General features: G+C 49.8%; 1 protein-coding gene across 2 annotated transcripts in view; it reads left to right on the top strand.

Annotated features, from left to right (window-relative positions):
• The first annotated feature begins 5,449 nt into the window (after positions 1-5,449).
• Positions 5,450-18,970, top strand: part of RGMA (repulsive guidance molecule BMP co-receptor a) — a 45,439-nt gene continuing 31,918 nt past the window's right edge. Inside the window, exon 1 of one of the 2 annotated variants that reach the window (XM_045813075.2) lies at positions 5,450-5,597. Coding sequence is in view for 1 of the 2 variants with exons in the window: in XM_045813074.2 (XP_045669030.2) it covers positions 6,616-6,629 (14 nt within the window). In the remaining variant the exon portion in view is untranslated. Of the gene's footprint in view, positions 5,598-6,244; positions 6,630-18,970 lie in introns of those variants that run through there. The other variant, XM_045813074.2, reaches the window with a different exon arrangement.

The raw sequence follows: 18,970 nt of genomic DNA, 5'->3' as shown, positions 1-18,970 counted from the left end.
ACATGGTGCTGAGTCGGCCACCAGCCTGGAAAGCCCACCTGGCCTGGGTATGTAAGAGAGGAAGAATATAAGCTTGAATCTTTAAGTCATACTATTGTCCCATCTCTCTGTACAGCTGTCCAGCCTTACGTTGAATGATACATCACATCGACATGACATATGTAGTTTAAATACCAGTGGCCTCTGTTGTCAAACACTAATTGAGCCCCTCAAACAGTCCCTCCAGACAATGCGGAGATCCTTGAGCTGTCCCCACTCCTGTCCATGGCTGAACTTGTGTAGTCTGTGGGCTAGAGTCAATGCCTCACGCCCTCCTTGGAGTACCTTCAAAACTGAGTTTAGGGGCGCCTACATAACTCAGTCTGTTGGGCGTCTGACTCTTGATTTTGGCTCAGGTTGTGATCTCAGAGTCGTGAGATCGAGCCCCTGTTGGGCTCCGGGCTCAGTGGGCAGTCTGCTTGAGATTCTCTCCCTCCGTCTGCCCCTCACTCCTCCTTGCACATACTCTCCTCTCTCTTTAAAACAAATAAATATTTAAAAATAAAAATAAAAAATAAAATACAGTTTAAGTTAGAAACCAAAATCAACAAGACCTCCACTCCAGGCCTGAGAAATTTTTTTACATACCATTATTTATAAAAATATTTGAACTATTACATTTTCTTAATAAATGCCTAACAACTGATAAAGCAAAATATAAAAATCGTGCAATCTAATGATGAATCTGCTGGGGAAAGATTGATTTATTATTATTGTTATTATTATTATTATTATTATTATTATTATTATTGAATTGGGCTTGTTCCAGAGAAGCCAGCTTCTGGGGAACATGGGATCTGGCTTTCGTATGTTAATAAATCATTTTACTTTTCAAAACTCTGGTGGGTTAGTCAGGGAGCAAGCCAAAACTGCTAGTTGATCATGATGAGAGTTTATTTATATCAGCCTGTGAGCTTCTTCCCAGGGGGTCCAAATTTAAGACCAGCGTTAAGATCCCCAGAAACAGGTGTGACTCAGTTACTTCCCGGTAAGTTCCACTGAATACTGAAATAAACCCAGTATCTCCCCGCACTTCTCCGTGCTTCACAAGCCTGACAAAGCCCTCTGGAGCCCACGAGGAAACCAATCTGCTAGCAGATCTCGCTCTGTGGACACGGGATGCGTTGGGCTGGAGGTGACGATACGGTCATACCCCACCAGCTTCAGCAGCCCTGCAGAAAGCGGGGTACAAGCTTGTTCCCCAGAGTGGCAAGTGTAGGTGTTTCCAGCATAAGCCCATCAGGAAAGATGGGGAAAGGCCTGTAAGGAAAAGGGGGGCCACATGCTTAGCAGTGGGAAATGCACCAGACTGGGATTCAGATGGGTGTGGATTCCAATCCTGCCTCGACTCTGTGCTCTTCAACTCAGGTAACTTTTTGAACCTCAGTTCCCTATAAAAACACCCACCCATAGAGGGTTATGAGGACTGAGGAAGCATCTATAGCACACGTAGAATGTTCTGGCAGGTTTGGCACTGAGTCAGTGACTGCAAAACAAAACCCAAGCGGATCCTGCCTTGAGATAAAGAAGGCAGCAAGCCTGCCCTCCTTGCCAAGTCGCCATGAAGGAGCACAGCCTGCCAGCTGGCCTCAAGGTTTCTAAATTGTCAAGGACAGGCTTCTGTGGGTGCTGTTGTGCGGCGGGTGGATATGCTCGCTGACCACATCCCAGCTGTTCTCCTGCTACTGTGGCTGCCCAAACCCTCCAACTATTCTCATGGCTAAACCAGCCGGCAAAGCACAGTCAAGGCCTCATGGAAAAGTGGGCTCCCGTCCCCTTCTTCTGTTGTCCAAATTCATGAACGACAATGAATTTTGGTTTTCTATTCCTGAGGCTGATAGCTCACTTTTTTAACAACAACAACAAAAAGTGTAAAGCCAAAAAAAGAAAAAAAAATCCTTCATTTGCCTTGCCTATGGTCCTTATCATCAGACAGCAAACGACTGGCCTATAGGAAAGAAGGCTATAAAAAGCAACAGTGAATTCATTAGGCCTTCTTTTTTATGATGGGCACAGGCACTGGATTTCTAGCTTCAACACATGCCCATAATATCAAATATGGAAAACCAAGTAATGTTCTCAGTATAGTTTTGAGGCTCCCTCACATGCTGGGACCATGATGGTTGGTCTGATGGCCATCCCCCCCTACTCCTTCCAAGCTCCTCCTCATGACTTCCCAGTCTCTGTAATGCACACTTACTCCCTCTGATACTTTGATACCCCTCCATCTCCCAGTGAAGCATCTGGGTCTCCCATCAGCCCCTACTTCCCCATACACTCTTAGCATCTTGAGTCATGCTCTCAATAACATTGTAACCAAGATTATTAGGGTCTTCTAGCTGGCCTCCCACCTCCTGCTTCTGCAAGCCATCTTCCATTGACCTACCAAAAATGCAGATTTATCTGCATCATTCCTCTGCTCAATAACCTTCGATGGCTCCCTATGGCTCATTCTGCAACCAAGGTTCTCCATGATACGGCCCTAAACTCCTTCTCCATCACATCTCTCTTCCAGTCCCCACAGTCCAACTAGATTCTATCACTCCTTGTTGAACTTACCCACCTTTGGCCATCTCCACGCCTTTTTCACGTCATTCCTCTGCCTGGAATACTTACCCTCTTTCCCATTCACCCACGCACTAAACTCAAATCCATCTATCAGAGGCCATCTCAAGGGAGACCTCTTCCATAAACACTTTCCCAATCCCTCCAACTATCAATACACCTAACTTCGAAATCCCATGACCTTGAACTTGCACTTACTTTCCTTCTGTCTCTTGTTCCCCTCGACCTTGCAGGGTCAACTCCTAAACGTCGATGGGGCTTCTGAGCACGGTCCGGTTGGAAGGGAAGGTGGGGAGACGGGCCTTCAAGGTACACGTGCAAAAGCACTGGTGTTACCAAAACGAGATGGGGAGAGAGATCAGAGGGAGCTGCTCAGACACACACACCACCCCCCCCCCAACATGCCATGCAGCCACGGAGACCTTCTGGCTCCTTCTTTTCCTTCTGTCCCTGGACTGCAAGTGTCTGAAGGGTAGAGGCTGTGTTCCTTAAGTCCACGCCTGCCACAGGGTCGAGCACGGTGCAGGAATTTCCTGACACCAAGCGTGCTGGATTTATAAGAGCAGATGAGGCCTCTGGGAGGGGTCCAGCCTGTGCAGCTCCTTCCGGTCTGTGCAAAACAGACCAGTCTCCAGCACCCATTCCCTCCTGTTGTCTCACGGAGGCCAAGTGTGGGACAGTCAGTACCTCCTTCTTTAACAGGCTCCTATGAGAGCTTCTGACATGCTTCTCCTTTATGCTGCCCCGTTACTCCTGACCTGCGTTTACCCAGGAACACATAATGGGGTAACCCCCCCCCATCAAAAGGGGCAGCCCCAGGTGCCAGCCCTGAGTGAAAAGTCCTGCCAATTCGCTTCGCATTGTTTTGTCATCTGGGAAGAACTCCTCAATCAGTTTCACCAGGAATCCACCTTCTTTTTTTCTTTTTAAGATTTTATTTAATTATTTGAAAGAGAGAGAGACAGGCAGCGAGAGAGGGAACACAGGCGGGGGAGTGGGAGAGGAAGAAGCAGGCTCCCAGCAGAGGAGCCTGATGTGGGGCTCGATCCCAGAACGCTGGGATCACGCCCTGAGCCGAAGGCAGATGCTTAACGACTGAGCCACCCAGGCGCCCCAAGAATCCACCTTCTGACGGTGCACGCTCGGCCCACAGCCGCCACCCCTCCTTTGAAGCAGCCTGAGACAGCACAGTGCCCCACACACTGGTAGCACCCGCTTTCCCTGCGCTGGGCGTGGGGCCTCCTTCCACCCGGCACGAGCCCAGCCGCCCCATGACTCTGCGCCCTTCTCTGCAGGCAAAAGCTCTCCCCCATAAAGTCAGGGCTTCCAGAAGGGGCATGGAGGGGGATCCAGCCACTGCACATTTCCCTGAGCCAAAAAAAAAAGAAAAAGAAAGAAAGAAAGACAGAGAAAGAGAGAAGGAAACAGTGGCCAAGACAGGGTGGGAACCCCAGCGCTCCCGTTTTCCTATACAAACGTGAGGCCAGATTTGAACCTCTCCCTTGGCAACCCTGCACGTGGGACAAGCAAGAAACTAACACAGACATGACTCTTGCACTGCCTTAGACATTCACTTCCCCCACCCCTTGTTTCTTCAGGGCCTTACTTTTTCTTTTTTTTTTTTTTTAACACTTGAACCCAGGTTCGCCTATTTCCTGTTGCTATTTTTAAGGAATTCAGGCCCTCTGCAGCAAAGAAAGACAAGCGTTCCCTGGAGCTTTTTATTAGGAATGTTTCTAGATTGCTGGTGGAAAGCATGTACATTTGTTAATTTGGACCCTAAACACACCCCACGGCCTCATTTAACTCTGAGCGCTCACGTGTCTATTGCAACCACCTATGTATCTTCCGACTTAATCAAGTACTTAATGAGCGGCATTAATATTCGTTGTCTTCTCCGTGGGAGCCTATGCTTATCGAGGTAAATAACGGTTGGCTGTCTCCGCAGCCTGTGGTTGAGCTAAGAATTGTGTGTCCTCATGCCGACAGTGAACTGTTGGTCCCCCAAGATGGGAAAACCCTGCTGGATGCTTTCCAAAGGCTTCATTTTAAAATGAGATGTTTCCACTTAACAGATCTTTTGCCAACACCAAGCATCTGGGCAGAGCAGTAAGAGATCCAACGGTGATAGGTGTTTAGAGATCCTTGGAGCGCGCTTATTATGGGCCAGAAACTGGGGATCCAATGAGGACCTGCCCTCACGGTGCTTACAGTCTGGTGGGAGAGACCTACACTTACAGAAAGGTCAGCCTAAGGAACACATAACTGCGAAGTGAGATCAGGGTTTGTCAGGAAAAGCAGGGGGTGCCGGGAGCGTTCCCTGAAGAAGAGATACTGGAGATCAGCTGAAATACGAATGTGGGGAGAGATTAATTACTCACCGACTATTAGGTCTAGGGCGCTCACGCACACACAGTATAACTCCTCTATTTATACCTAAAGAAATTGAGGCCCAGCAGAGCTAAATGTCTTGCCCAAGGTCAGAGTTAATTATAGAAACCGGCCATCCCAATAGCTAATCCTTTCCTGCTAAACCACATGGATTTTATTTACATCCCCACCCTAGATTATTTCAATACATTTGGCCAATAAAACACAGAATACTGAGTTAAAACCACATCCCTCAAGACCACAAGCATAAATAACGATCGCGTTTTAATGTGGATGATACCTTTTCATTTTGCGAATCCAAGTTCTCATCCTATCAAAATCCAAGAGAGTTTGTTTTCAGTACGGACGGGAAGGTCATAACCCTGTCTGAAACGCACTGGCAAATCTCTCTAACCATGCAATGCTAATTTGGGCGTGAGCTGTGTGTTTAGGCTGACTCCATGCCCCAGCTGGGGTTTCAGGTTTGCACATCGCGATAGGGTGGCCCTTTGCTGTTGCACTGCAAGGGTCTCTCCCCGGACTCCGGAAGCCTCTGGGGATTTGCCGCTGTCCTCGCCAGTGTGTTCCTGCGCTGCATGGTGAAACATTCTTTTGAAAAGCCCGTGAGTATCCACTTGAAGTCTGCGCGTTTGCATGTAAAAGCAAGGGCTGGAAAGAACCGCAGAGGATCGCACTCTGACCCGAGGTTACCTCTGGGTAGCGGCTGCAATGGGGAGGGGATGTGATACGGTCTTCTTTTTACTCTAGATACGCCTGAGTTGTGTAGCATTGTACACACGAACGTTTTGGTGTATTACGCATTTAATACGTGTGTATAAATTTTTATAAAGAAAAATCTTAAAACTAACATCTCAATAGAACAAAGGTGCGTCTCCGCAGAGAGCAGCAGCGTTTCTTCTGGATGTGACTGTCTATTCCAGAAACCTCAGAGTAACTCCCCTGTTGACCAGGACTGGAGGTGGAAAACGTGCCCTCCCCAACATCCCAGCGGGAAATTTGTAAAGTTGGAGGCACCTCGAGGGTCGCCGCACTTGCGGCCCGCGCCCCCCTCACGGATGCATTTCGGCAAGTCCCGACTTTACCGCGTGCTCACCCCCCCCCCGCACCCACCCAACGGGTGCGGGTGCCGGAGGGTGCGGCCGCGGCGGGGCGGGGCCATCCGAGCCCGCTCCCCCACCCCTCTCGTGTCCCCTCCCCGCCAGCCCCGCCCGCGCTCGCCCCCCGCCCGCGCCCGGGGCGCCTGGCCCGCCCCCTCCTCTAGCGCGCAAACGAACCTCGCGACGCGCTCGGCGGCGGCGGGCGGGGGCCGGCCGAGGGAGGGGGCTGGCCCGAGCAGCCCGACTCGGCAGTTGTCTCCCGAGCGCGGGCTGCGCCGCCCGAGCCCCTGGGCTGGAGAAGCACTAGCTGTTGGCTCCCGGGCCGGCTCCTCCAGGCGCTCGCAGGCATGCAGCCCGGGAGCAGGCGGCGTGCCCCCGGCCGCTGCTGAGCCGGCCGGGGCGGCGGGGACCAGCGCCTGCCGAGCCCCTCCCACCTTGCCCCGGGGCCGACGAGCAGCGCCCCGGGCGCCCCCTCTTTGCCCGCAGCCCCGCCAGCGCCACCCCCCGCGGGCCGCAGGGGCTCATGCAGCCGCCAAGGTAAGCGCGGGCCGGGAACCCGGCGGACCCGGCTCTGACATCCCCGAGGCGCCACCCGCACTTGCGGGGGCCACGGCACTGCTCTGGTCCTCCCCAACGCCGCGTCTCATCTTGCTCCCGTCTTGCCCAGATTTGGAGCTTTGCTGAACCTCGATCGCTTTAGCTCTTGGCAGCAGTAAAGTTTTTGTGGTTTAGTATTTGCTCTTTTTTCCTAAAATGCTCTCCCCGGGCAGCCGGCAGCGCGCGTGCTTGGACAGACCCGGCGAGCGTCTCTTCCACCGTGTGCGGGCTGCGAGCTCCCTTTTTCCCTCGCCGTCACCTCTTCTCCCGGCAGCCGCACCGCCCGGCCCGCGCAGCCTGGGACGGAGCCGGACAGAGGGTTGTCCCGCCGGGAAGCCCCACTGGCCCGACTCACCCGGGTCCCCTCCTTCTGCTCCGCGCCTGGCTCCCTAGGCCAGCTGCAGAGCCGCGGGACAAGCGCCTGCCCCCGGGGGCGTCGGTGCTACACCGTCTGGGCTCCGGTCCGAGCGGTCCTTTGAACTGGGAGCACCAGCGCGCCGGAAGGTGTGGGACTTGGGTTCAGTGCTAAGAGGTCGGACTCCCCAGTGGCCCCGGCATTCGTTCCTAAGCGGACGGGTGGGCCGGGCGGGCGGGGCACGGAGACGATTCCGCTCGCGGCTGGAGCCGTGGCTCATGCCAGGGAACTAGCTGAAGCAGGGGTACAGGTGTATTTAAGGGGAGGGCCGACGGGGGACGCTCGGTTGCAATTCTTGATTGCACTCTGTTAATGTAATTGCATTAGATTTGCTCGGAGGCAGAATCAATTCCCCCAGATTGAGATTTTTAATGGGAGCCTGCGAGTTGCTATTATGTGGTGTGGTTTCGGAAGGCGTTGAATTGTATTTATTTTATAAATCGGGCGTCTCGCGGACGGAGTAGGGGAAATCGCGCCATCTAGCGGAAATGGTAAGCTGCGCGGTCCTTTAAGGCGAAGAAGTTGGGTGTTCTCAAAGTCGTCTCGAGATTCCAGCGCCAGGTAGAGAGGCGGGATGAGCTCTCCTGGGAGGAGTAGTTATGCGTGTATCTGTAGTCGGACCGAGCGGGAGCGCCCAGACACCCCAAGCTCAAGCGACAGAATTACAGGTTGTACTGCGGGGCAGGCTATCACCTCGAGGAGACCCGTCACCTTCTCCATCTGACTTTAGGGTCCGCTCGCAAAAACAAAATGTTACCTGCCAGTAAGTGGATACCCGTCGTTCCAGCATCTATTGCAGGAAAAAAAAAAAAGGTGCACGGACCTTACTTTCTTCTCCAGTGCATCAGAGAGGGGGATTTTTTTAGGGGGATCTTGAGCCATGACCCCTAGGAAAGAGATTGGCCGGGAAGGGCAGCTGAAGGACAAGTGGGAGAGGACCTCCTGCCGATCTGTGCAGGGACGGGATAGTATACCAAAATGGCATTTTTTAAACACACGCAGAGGGTTTCCTGATGTTCCACTGCCACAGCCCGTGACAGACAAGCCCCCTTTATAAGGGATGTGATCTCCAGTGAACCACGGAGCTGACTCTGCTGGGTGACAAGCCCAGCGGACAAAGGCTCTGGGTGGGGCACCCACACATCCAGGCGGGATCCACACTCTGTGGCTGGTTTTTGCTGCCACCTTCCAGGCCAGATGATATTAGCAATGAGCCGAGTCCTCCCTATTCTGAAGGATACCTTGGTTCCTTGGAGAGCAGCATGGTGGTCCCCTTGTGCTGAAGACCCTTGCCACCTTGAAATCCTCTTTCCTGTGGTGCTGGGGAGGGAGGTCCCAGATCCCTTTTCACCATAGCCCTGCTCCTACCTTTTCCCTTCCAGGTGACAGACAGGTGCTTACATTCCAAATAGACATGTGGAATGGTGGGGGGAGGGGCCGTATCTGCCTCCCCCATGCTGTCTCTCCCTTTGCAGGTGTTTATTTAACAACCAGAGTTGTGACCAAAAGGATCTTGCAGTCACCTGGCATCTAATTCAAGGAGGGCTTCTCTGACCTTTGCTAAGAAACCCCTTACAAGGCATGACTGCTCTTCCCCCAGTGTGTGTATTTAATAGGACCCTTGACTTGGCCCTTCGGCCACCCCATGTGGGACCAAATACAGGAATTCTTAGATGAGGAGATGCAAAATAAAACGAATAGGTGCTGAGGATCCCTGACATTGGGACAACAAGTTTTTCAAGCCGCCATTCTACTGATGGTCACGAGAAGAGGAGCTGCCGTTTCCATTTCTCTAAAGAAACTGAGGTCCAGACAGGTAGAGCCCAGGTTCTGTGCGTTGAAAGTCCTTTTCCCTTCACCCTTGCTTCCAAACGAATCAAATTCAAGCACTTGCTTTTACCAAGTATGGCCCCCAAATTTAGTCAGGCCTTACTTAGGAGGTATGATCACCGATGTCTTGAGACGTCTGCCATGCAGGGAAGGAGACAGGGATAGACCCGAGTGAAACGGAACAAACACACTGGGATTACCAGACACCAGTGCAGCCTCATCTGAATCTGTTGGCTCTGTGAAATGAACAGGTCCCACTCCATAAAGATCACTGTTCTAGAACTTGACTTATAATATCCCAAAGGAAAGTTCAAATAACTTTGAAGCGTCTGAGGCGTTTCTGTGGCTCTTTAAGGACAATGGTTTGGCTTTTCAAACAACATCCATTGTTTATTCATGCGACAGACTTCACATAAATTTACCTTGAAGAAGGGAGGCTCCAGGCTCTCCCACCTGTCTGGTATCCAGCCCCATTCAAAGGACAGACTCCTGTTTTTCTTATTTTGACCGAATGATAGTTCAATGTCAGCCTCCCTTCTTTTCATAGCAACAGACCTATGAAGGAGCGATGAACAGGGCAGTGGAAAAACTAAGGACTGTCTTACCCAAGTGTGCATGCGTCCAAGGTCGGGCAGAAGTCAGTTTCCTTGGTGACAAATAAACATCCTTTAAAAGGATGCCCAGTTTCTTAGCCAGGTGTGACCCTATGAATAGAAAACGCAGCATTTCATTAGAGCCTAGGTAGGGGTCGGGAGGCAAGAATGCCTGCTGACAGGTGAAACTTTTTCTAATTCTAAGGGCAGTAAGAAGAAGACATTTTGAAACTTGGGCACAAATTAACAAACCAAATGCAAATATCCTTTATAACGTCATTTAAAAAATTTAAAGTCACTGCTACTTGATGAATATAAAATGCTCTCTGTACTTACTTGACATCAAATTATAATATCCAGATTACTACAGTGAAGAATTACAGTGTAGCAGACACTGTTTATGCAGGAAAAAATAACAGAGCGACCGGTTGAGATTACTTCTTGTTTTCCAACTGTTTCCTTAAAGCAACACTATAAGATGAGGAACTTTCTGGAATCAAGATACTAGATTTGCCAGAGTCTGAAAAATCTGGCAAAAACTTGAAAACACAAGATTCTGTCCGCTATCCGGTAAATCAAAGCCAGTTCCCATAGATTCTGCGGCGTCCACAGGGCAGAGCAGAGGTCAGCAGATATGAGCAAAAATGCCCTAAAACTTATTGCTCGGTATCTGTGAGGCATTGTTGAGTGGTTACCGCCCCTCATGGCTGTTATTTATGTTTTATTTTTCCATCTTCGGGGGTTCTCCTACTCAAGGTCTCGGCAGCCGCTTGCCTGGCTGATAGCAACAATTTGTCTTGCTTCGTGATACTGCTCAGTGCGTCTGCCCTTGTGAACAGAGATGCTCTGGCCAAGTCCTCAGTAACAGCCTCAGTACAATCTCTTTATTCTTCGTGCACTGTTCTTCTGAAGATGGGCGCAAACAATTTTTCATCCTCTTTAGTAGCTGTGAGGACCTTTCTCTTGATTGATGACTTTTTGAAACGAGCTTAGGTGGAAACACGCAAACTTACAAAGACTCACCACCGTGGCCTCCTAACCACGCGTGTTATAAGCGTTGGTGGCCCCAATGCAGACCCTCTGCTTCAGAGTTCAGTCTCCTGTTAGTCTTGGGTACATTTCACTCATCCGTGTGTGTGTCTCACTCATGGTGTGTCCCTTCCCAGCTGGTGTTACCTCCCTAAAAACCAGGATACCTCATTGTTCCAGGTGCTTCCACAAAGTTTTCTCCCCTCTATCAAAGTCTGATCCTCTGTTGCGATCCTAAGATGTTGCTGATTACCTCCTGCCAGGATGCCGCCTTCCTTGGCTCTCCAAGAGGCTTGCTCGGAAAACAGCTGCTGGGCCAAAGTGACTTTGAAATTCGCTGCCAGTGTGCATTTTCGGCTTCTGACCCTGGCATCCTGGGGAACAGACTGCTCTCCTAAGAATATATCCCTCAGACTGCTGCGGGTTTAAGCTACTCCATAGTGTGGCTGCCTCTGCCACCATTTCATTTGGCCACTTGGCCTATGGGGGGGTCTTAAATTGATCCTAGCCTCCCTCTCCCCCGAGCAAGTGCATGCCCTAGACAGCAGCCACAGAGTCCCAAGCAGATGGAAGTCCTAATGACTTCCCCAGCGGCCTTTGTGATAGACAGTCTCCCCCACCTCCCAGGGCTGTCCCTTGATGCGCCCCTTGGAAAAGACCCCCGTGGGGCTCACCAAAAGCCCACTCTTTTGGTTTGAACCGACCAATCTGGCCTTAGCACAGAAACCCTCCAACGCTCTACCCATGAACCCTGACAAAGGCTTGCGCCCTGGTCCTGCCTCTCTCTGCACCCTCCATTGACCTCGCCCCACCTGGCCCCTCGAGGTATGCCGTGTGAGTAATAAACTTCTCTATTTCGGTTTCTCCCATGGTTCCCGTTGAACTATGACTCACCAGCCGGCACCCTGGGCTCCACTTAATTTGACAGATGCGTAACAGAAGGACATGTGGAAATGCACATCTCATTCACAGAATCATAAACCCTGTAGGGTTTCCTCAAAACAACTGGTACTTTGGAAACAATAAGAAGGAATGTTTGTTTGGAAATTTGGGTCTAGAATACACTTTCATTTACATTTAATTTAATATCCGGTATGGAAAGAGGTAGAGTATAAATAATGAATAGATTTTGCAACACCATTGCATTTTCTCAGATGGGCTTCCATTTATGCGAGAGAGACTAAGCAACGAGAAATGTCAAGCTTAGAGACCGGGCTTACCTGTAGACTCTGTGAGGGTCACGAGGGCACCCCCTCACAGGTCCGGACCTGCTGGTAACCCCTCCCTGCCAAGTTCGGCAGCTCATTCTGCACCAGAACAAGGGACTCATGGGATATTCATTTATGTCGTTTCATACCCTTCGGTGCAGCTCAAACAGTCTGATATTCACATTTCAGAATACGGATTTCAAAATGCTTACCTTACTATCCGGAAGCACATCGGGCTTTGTATCTTCAACTATCTCAAGAGCATATGGGAAGGAAGAGCCAGATGCCACCCTTTTCTCGGCTGTGAGGGTTTTAGCTTGCTTTTCTTTTTCTCTGCTGAGATCCCTAAACTCCCAAGTGTCTGATTTCTTTAGGAGTAAATGGATGCCACTGGCAGAATCTGTAGGCCACAGGCCTAGTTAGAAATATATTGCCTCCCCTGAGCCTGGCCAAGAGTCAGCGAGGACAAAGGAAACCTAAGCCAAGATGGCACCCAAGCCTTCCCTTTCCGGGTCAGCGACCAACCTCTAGGGGCAGAAGCCCACCTGGCTTTGAATTTGAGACAAGGTCTGGGTGGCTTACGGTCTGAAGGGACTGCAATGAATAGACACTCTAGATAGGTTTACCTAAACATTCTGTGTAATTTTTACCTTGTCATTCAGAGGCTGCATGCACGTGAACACGCGATGAACACCTGACCTAAAAATACCATTTAGTATCCTAAAGAAAGAAAAGGAATTCTGTTAACTATTTCAACTTCCTAAGACTTTGAGGGGCTGCGGAAGATTGTTCAGGAAAGTTGTTCTTTTTTAAAAACATTTTTAAATTTGTGGTTATTTCTGGAAAGCAGCATATCTCTAAACATCTTCTCATTTCTTGCATTCTTTTTTGGTTTTTAAGGTAGGCTCCACTCCAACGTGGGGCTTGAACTCACAACCCTGAGATCAAGAGTCACATGCTCTACCAACTGAGCCAGCCAGGCACCCCGACCCCCTTCTCTCATTTCTAACACATAATTCACTATTATACAAATGGAACATATTATCGGACTAACAAAAAAGTAAGCCCCAGGTGAAAAAGCTGGGAAGCAGCTGTAATTTGGGGGGGGGGGGGGACACTGAACTTGGCATCCCAAAGCCAAGGTCTGAGGCTCTCCCTGCTCTGATCGTCTTAGTGACCTTGGACAACTCACTTAATCTCCCAGAGTTTCAGTGTCCTCACTTATGAAATGAAGATAGCTGTTCCCATGACACAGTTAAGACAACTCGACAGTTATGTGGGAAACTTTGTATTGTGGTTGTTCAACAGAACTTGAATGTCACTGGTCATGCACTTAGAACCCACCCAGGAGTTAAGGATATCCAGGCATCCTTGGGGAATTCTGCAGATCTCCCCCCAGTTCCCACCCAGACAAAGGCTCTATCAGAGTCGGGTGCACAACTGACCCTCTGTTCTAATCCAAACAATGGTTCTTGTCCGTGATATAAAACTAATATTGTCAGCTACTTACCAACACTCACTGTATGCCAAGCATCTGTTCTCAGTGGTCTCTGTTGTGTTAACTCATCTAATCTCCCCAGTAACCCTCGGAGGGAGCTAAAGTATATCCCCACTTTACAGATGAGATCACTGAGATTTAAGGAGCCGGTGTTCAGACCGCACGTTCTCAGCCAGCATGCTGTGTTGACTCTCTCGTATCAAAGTGGAGCCTCCCACAAATGTAGAAAAGAAAACAATGCTGGGGGAGGAGGATGTCACATAAAGGGACACATTTGTTCTTGTGTCTGCGTTGGCTCTTTTCCCCACCTCCCATACGCCAGCGATCTTTATTTCAGCTTTGCATTAGCCATTCTAAACAGTTTTGAATTTGATGAATAACTTGGTTATCTGTTTCTATTGCTAAATGTCTATGGTATTTGTGCTTGGCACCAAATTGTTCATTAATCCAAATCCTCCAGCCTTCCGCCGGTTGAGAGAGACAGACAGACTCACTGTCAGTTCAAACAGTTGCCATTTGGTGGATAAATGGTTTCAAGCTGGTTCTTCTCCCCAGTACTTACTGGAATGGGGAGAAGTAAACACTGGGTGGTCTGTTCTCCATTACAGGAACCTGGTGTGTCTTGGTATGGGCACCCAAAAGTTTCTTTAAAACAAGAAGTTATTGGGGCGCCTGGGTGGCTCCGTTGGTTAAGCGTCCGACTCTTGGTTCCAGCTCAGGTCATGATCTCAGCGTTGTGAGATCAAGCCCCGTGTGGGGCTCTGCGCTCAGTGGGGAGTCTGCTTAAGATTTTCCCCCCATTCGCGCACTCTCTCTCTCTCTCAAATAAAATAAATAAATCTTAAAAAAAAAAAAGAGAGATTACTAAGTGTTTTTGAGACCTGATTTCAGGTGTACAGTGGTGTTGCTGGGGATTACTGCTGAAGAATTTCATGGTGACCCGAAAACATAAAAATGTCACTCTTCAATAACATTTCCTACTTGCTCGGCCACATTTTTACTTGGGAAACCCAAAAGTGTTATAGATGAGTCCCCAGAATGGCTCCTTGGAGTCAGGTGTGGGCAAGGCCAGTTCATTACATCGCCAACACGAGTTCATTGGATCCCTAGAGACGCTAGAACACGAGCTGGCAGACCCCTCTGGGGGCAGCCAAGCCATGATTCTGCAGATTGCGAAGCTGAGGGTCCAGAGACAGGATGGACCATGCAGGGGCCTCCCAGCTCGAGGGAGAGCCGCCCCAAATCCTAGGTCTCCCTCTTTCCCCAGATCCACCGCAACGTCCAGAAAGTCTGCACGTCCGCACTGACAGCTAAGCAGTGCGCAAATGCTATCTTTTTCACCCTGGCTCTGTAGGCAGAGGAATTTGCAAGCTGTAGACCAGATAGTAGGTGTGCTCTGACGTCACAGTCCTGAGGCTCAAGGGAAGGGGGAGGGGAGCCTTTCATATATGAAACCTCCAGTGATACACTAGTTTGCAATCCACGTAGGGAGAGAATGTGAGAAGCATCAAAAGAAAAAGTGTCAGTGCCTCCAAGACTTCACTGCGAAACCCAGAAGTCAAGAAGGAGAGGTGAGAAAAGGCGGGAGGGGGTGCTCAGTTCCAAATACCATGGAAATGTGACCCCAGAAAATGTTAGCAGGGTATCAGGACGGCTCCAGCCCAGGCTGGGTTGTGGGGGGAACACAGAGGGAGTCTGGGCAAGAAGATGAGCATATGAGGTGAAGTAGGATTAGTAGAGGCAGAGGGGAGACCTGACCTCTCTGAGTCTGGGAAGGAGTTGGGGAGCTCATCAGAAGTGGCCTGACAGCTGGGAGTCACCCAGGTCCTGCTCTGCCACCAAGCCAGCCAGGTGACCTTGGGCAGGTTACCTATCTTCTGCAGTGTTATGGGGGGTAACCGTGATCTGTCCGGCTTCCAAACGAGAGGGGACAGAATAAGCATCTTTATTTTTTTTTTTAAGATTTTTTATTTATTTATTTGACAGAGACAGCTAGCGAGAGAGGGAGCACAGCAGGGGGAGTGGGAGAGGAAGAAGCAGGCTCCCAGCGGAGGAGCCCGATGTGGGGCTCGATCCCGGAACGCCGGGATCACGCCCTGAGCCGAAGGCAGATGCTTAACGACTGCGCTACCCAGGCGCCCCAGAATAAGCATCTTTAAATGGGAATCGAAGTCCAGTTAGAGCAAAAGATGAAGTCTGTCTGTCCGTGCATCTGCAAATCCCTTTTGGCTGGTGAGCCCCGTTCTTCTCTGACTGCTTAGCCCCTTCCATTGTAGAAGAGTTCACAGGAATATTTAACTGAGAGGAAAAATAAAGTGGGAAATACCTACGGGAGGGAGCAGTCAGAAGGTTGCTAATCAGTTTGGGTGAAATGATAGCTAACGAGCTAGGTCGATTGCTTTTTCATATGTGCTTATATGCCCATGGAAATATCTAGAAAGATGCACATGAAACTGTTAAGAGTTATTGCCTCCAGGGAGAGTCACCTAATTTCACTTGACAGGAAGTTGCTTTTTTTAACATGTGCATATATTACTCTTTCCATTTTTTTTTTCAATAAACTTGATGCTGGACCGAAGGACATGGAAAGACCAGAAAATTGTTTTTCTAGCATTTTCTTTTTTTACAAAATCCCTCTTGTATCTTCCCAGCACAGTGAAAATGTCCATGCCTACCATCAAGGGTGTGTTTCCAGGAGGTTCTGTGGGGGATGGGCAGGGGGAGGGCACTCCATACCAATGTCCCAAAACCAAAGGGTTCACCAGGCTCTGAAGTCTCCAGCGTCTGTTCCTGGATTCAGAAGCAGGAATGCTGACCCAGGGGGCGGTCTGATGTAGTGTCCCAACAGGTGAAATTTTGACAGAAGGTGTTCCAGACAGTGTGAGGCTGATGGAATGTAGATGTCCCCAATCTTTGCCATCAGTGGTCCTGTTTGTTAAAGAAGTTACTGACAGAGGGGCGCCTGGGTGGCACAGCAGTTAAGCATCTGCCTTTGGCTCAGGGCGTGATCCCGGCGTTATGGGATCGAGCCCCACGTCAGGCTCCTCCGCTAGGAGCCTGCTTCTTCCTCTCCCACTCCCCTGCTGTGTTCCCTCTCTCACTGGCTGTCTCTATCTCTGTCAAATAAATAAATAAAAATCTTTAAAAAATAAAAATAAAATAAATTTTAAAAAAGTTACTGACAGAGACTCCCCACCGCACCCTGACTCTGAGAGACTCACCAGTTTCACAGAGTCCCAAGCTGATTTGCAGTAACAACAAAGGGGAGAAACTTGGGGCTCCCGAGACACTCCATAAACACCAATCTCAGAGGACTGGCACGTGGTGCAGAAATCACTTGTCTCCACATCTGACTGCTCCCCTGGGCTGCCAGGAGGGGTCCAGGACTGTCTGCTGCTCACCCGAGAACCCCCAACACCCACACTCAGAGCTGAGTCCTCCAGTACTCGGTGAGTGGTCCTTGAATGAGTAAAAACAGAGACACAATAAATAAATACAAAGAATCCGTCTCCCTGGGGGCAAAACAATGTTATTGGTCCGATCACATCCATTTAAAGCCAAGCCCAAGAGCAAATAAAATTTACTAATGTGTCTTAAATCCAGATACTTCTCCAGTTTCTAGAGAGAGCAATTGGAATGCCAGGGGAATCTGTGTTTCAAAACACCATTGAGATACTGGAATAAAATCTCCACGTTTTAATTACTAAGAAGAAGCATTCCTCATGGTGAGGGAGGGAGCACAGAAGCACATGGAACAGTGTGCACAGAGGACAAAGGAAGCCTAGAAAGCCTATGGCAAGAGCTGAGAAAACAAGATAGGCCAAAGGGGAGGCACGCTAAGGCTTTCTGAAATCTACAGGGAATGGGTCCTTCATGCCAGAGTAAGGGCAAGACTCCCAAATACTTTGCAAGAAGAGAAGCGGGAGAGGCTCTCTCCTCAATCATCATGGAAACAAACAGGTCAAGAAAACTTTGTGGCCCCCCCTACCCTCCCACCCCCAATCATCTGAAGGGAAGGCAGCAGGGGTAATTAAAGATGGTGGCCATGTCCTGGTGGCCAGTATGGGCACTGACCTTTCACACTGTGCCTGCGCCCAAGGGCATACACCCTGGGCCCCCTGCCCACAAAGGGAGCCCCCCCCCCCATCTAGGAAGGGTCACTCTTAATAGCCACTCTGTGGAATATATACTAAGAAGTAATATCATCAAGCACATTTGGAAGACCCAATTAACTGGACAGAGCACAACACACTTTCTGAAAAGAGAACATGAAACCGGAGAAATCTATTAGCATTCTTGGAGGAGGTAGAAACAGGCCTGGAGACAAGGGAGAAACCCAGGGATGAATTATGTTTAGTCTTTCAAAATTCCTTCTGAGAAAGTTCCACCCCAAGGGTCACTCACAATAGTAAGTTGCTCCAGAATGTACGGGGAAATCGCCACAGATTGGAACTGTCCTTAGAGACAGGAAGCAAAAGATAGGATAAACAGGTACTTTGCTGGATGAAGAATTATAAACAGTGGGGATCCCCAAGGATCACTGGTGCTCCCAGACTTAGCTTCAGCGTCCATAGATCATCCGAAGGAGCGAATGCACGGATGCTTCCAGGCCTGCAGATGAAATGAAGGGCCTGGAGACGGAGGGCAGACACATGGCGGACGACCGCAGGGCACGCTTGTGAGTTAGCAAGAAAATGCACATTGAGGCCTCACTGAATGCCTTCAGGAGAACAGCATCCAAATGATAAGAAAATGGACTCTGTCCAGTCTGTTTACGGCCCAAAAGGGGGTCTTGGGGGTCTTTGCAAAACGTTTGTTTGCTAACGGCGGCCGTGCAGGACCACGTGTGTTCAGAAAGTGCCAAAGTGCTTTCAGGAACTGCTTTGGGAGCCAAGCCCCAAAGAGGAATCTCCCCGGGGTATCCCCAAACCTGGCGTTTTTATGACATTCCCCCAGAGAAAAATACCTCAGTCCTGGAGAAAGGTAAGTAAAGTCATCACCCAGGTAAATGACTTGCCTGAGAAGCTGGACTGCTTTGTTCTTTTTTTTTTTTTTAAGATTTTATTTATTTAGTCGACACAGAGAGAGACAGCCAGCGAGAGAGGGAACACAAGCAGGGGGAGTGGGAGAGGAAGAAGCAGGCTCCCAGCGGAGGAGCCTGATGTGGGGCTCGATCCCGTAACGCCAGGATCACGCCCTGAGCCGAAGGCAGACGCTTAACCGCTGTGCCACCCAGGCGCCCCTGGACTGCTTTGTTCTTTAGTGTGGAAAGATGAAGCCCAAAAGATGATATGGTCAAAGTCTCTAAAGCCTTGAAAGTTACTGTGATGAAGGGGCACCCGGGGGGCTCAGTTGGCCAAGCGTCTGCCTTCGGCTCAGGTCATGATCCCAGGGTCCTGGGATTGAGTCCCACATCAGTCTCCTTGCTCAGTGGGGAACCTGCTCCTCCCTCTCTCTCTGCCGCTCCCCCTGCTTGTGCTCGCTTTCTCTCTCTCAAATAAATAAATAAAATCTTTTTTTTTTAAAGTTACTATAATGAGAAAAATAACTTCAGTTTTTCCAAGTTGCTGCCTATGCATTTTACAGTAAGAACCCTGCTCACGCCCTGGACGTCTAGATCAGGACTCAAGTTTAGGGTTCCCACCAGAAGCTCCTGCTTTGCTTTTCCCAGGGTCCCGTTTGAATTAACCCTTAGAGTTCAGCCCAAG

Source organism: Ursus americanus, chromosome 28 (genome assembly GCF_024610735.1).
Source record: "Ursus americanus isolate L20-20 chromosome 28, mUrsAme1.1.p, whole genome shotgun sequence".
Taxonomy (NCBI): domain Eukaryota; kingdom Metazoa; phylum Chordata; class Mammalia; order Carnivora; family Ursidae; genus Ursus; species Ursus americanus.
This window is presented reverse-complemented; position numbering and strand designations above follow the sequence as displayed.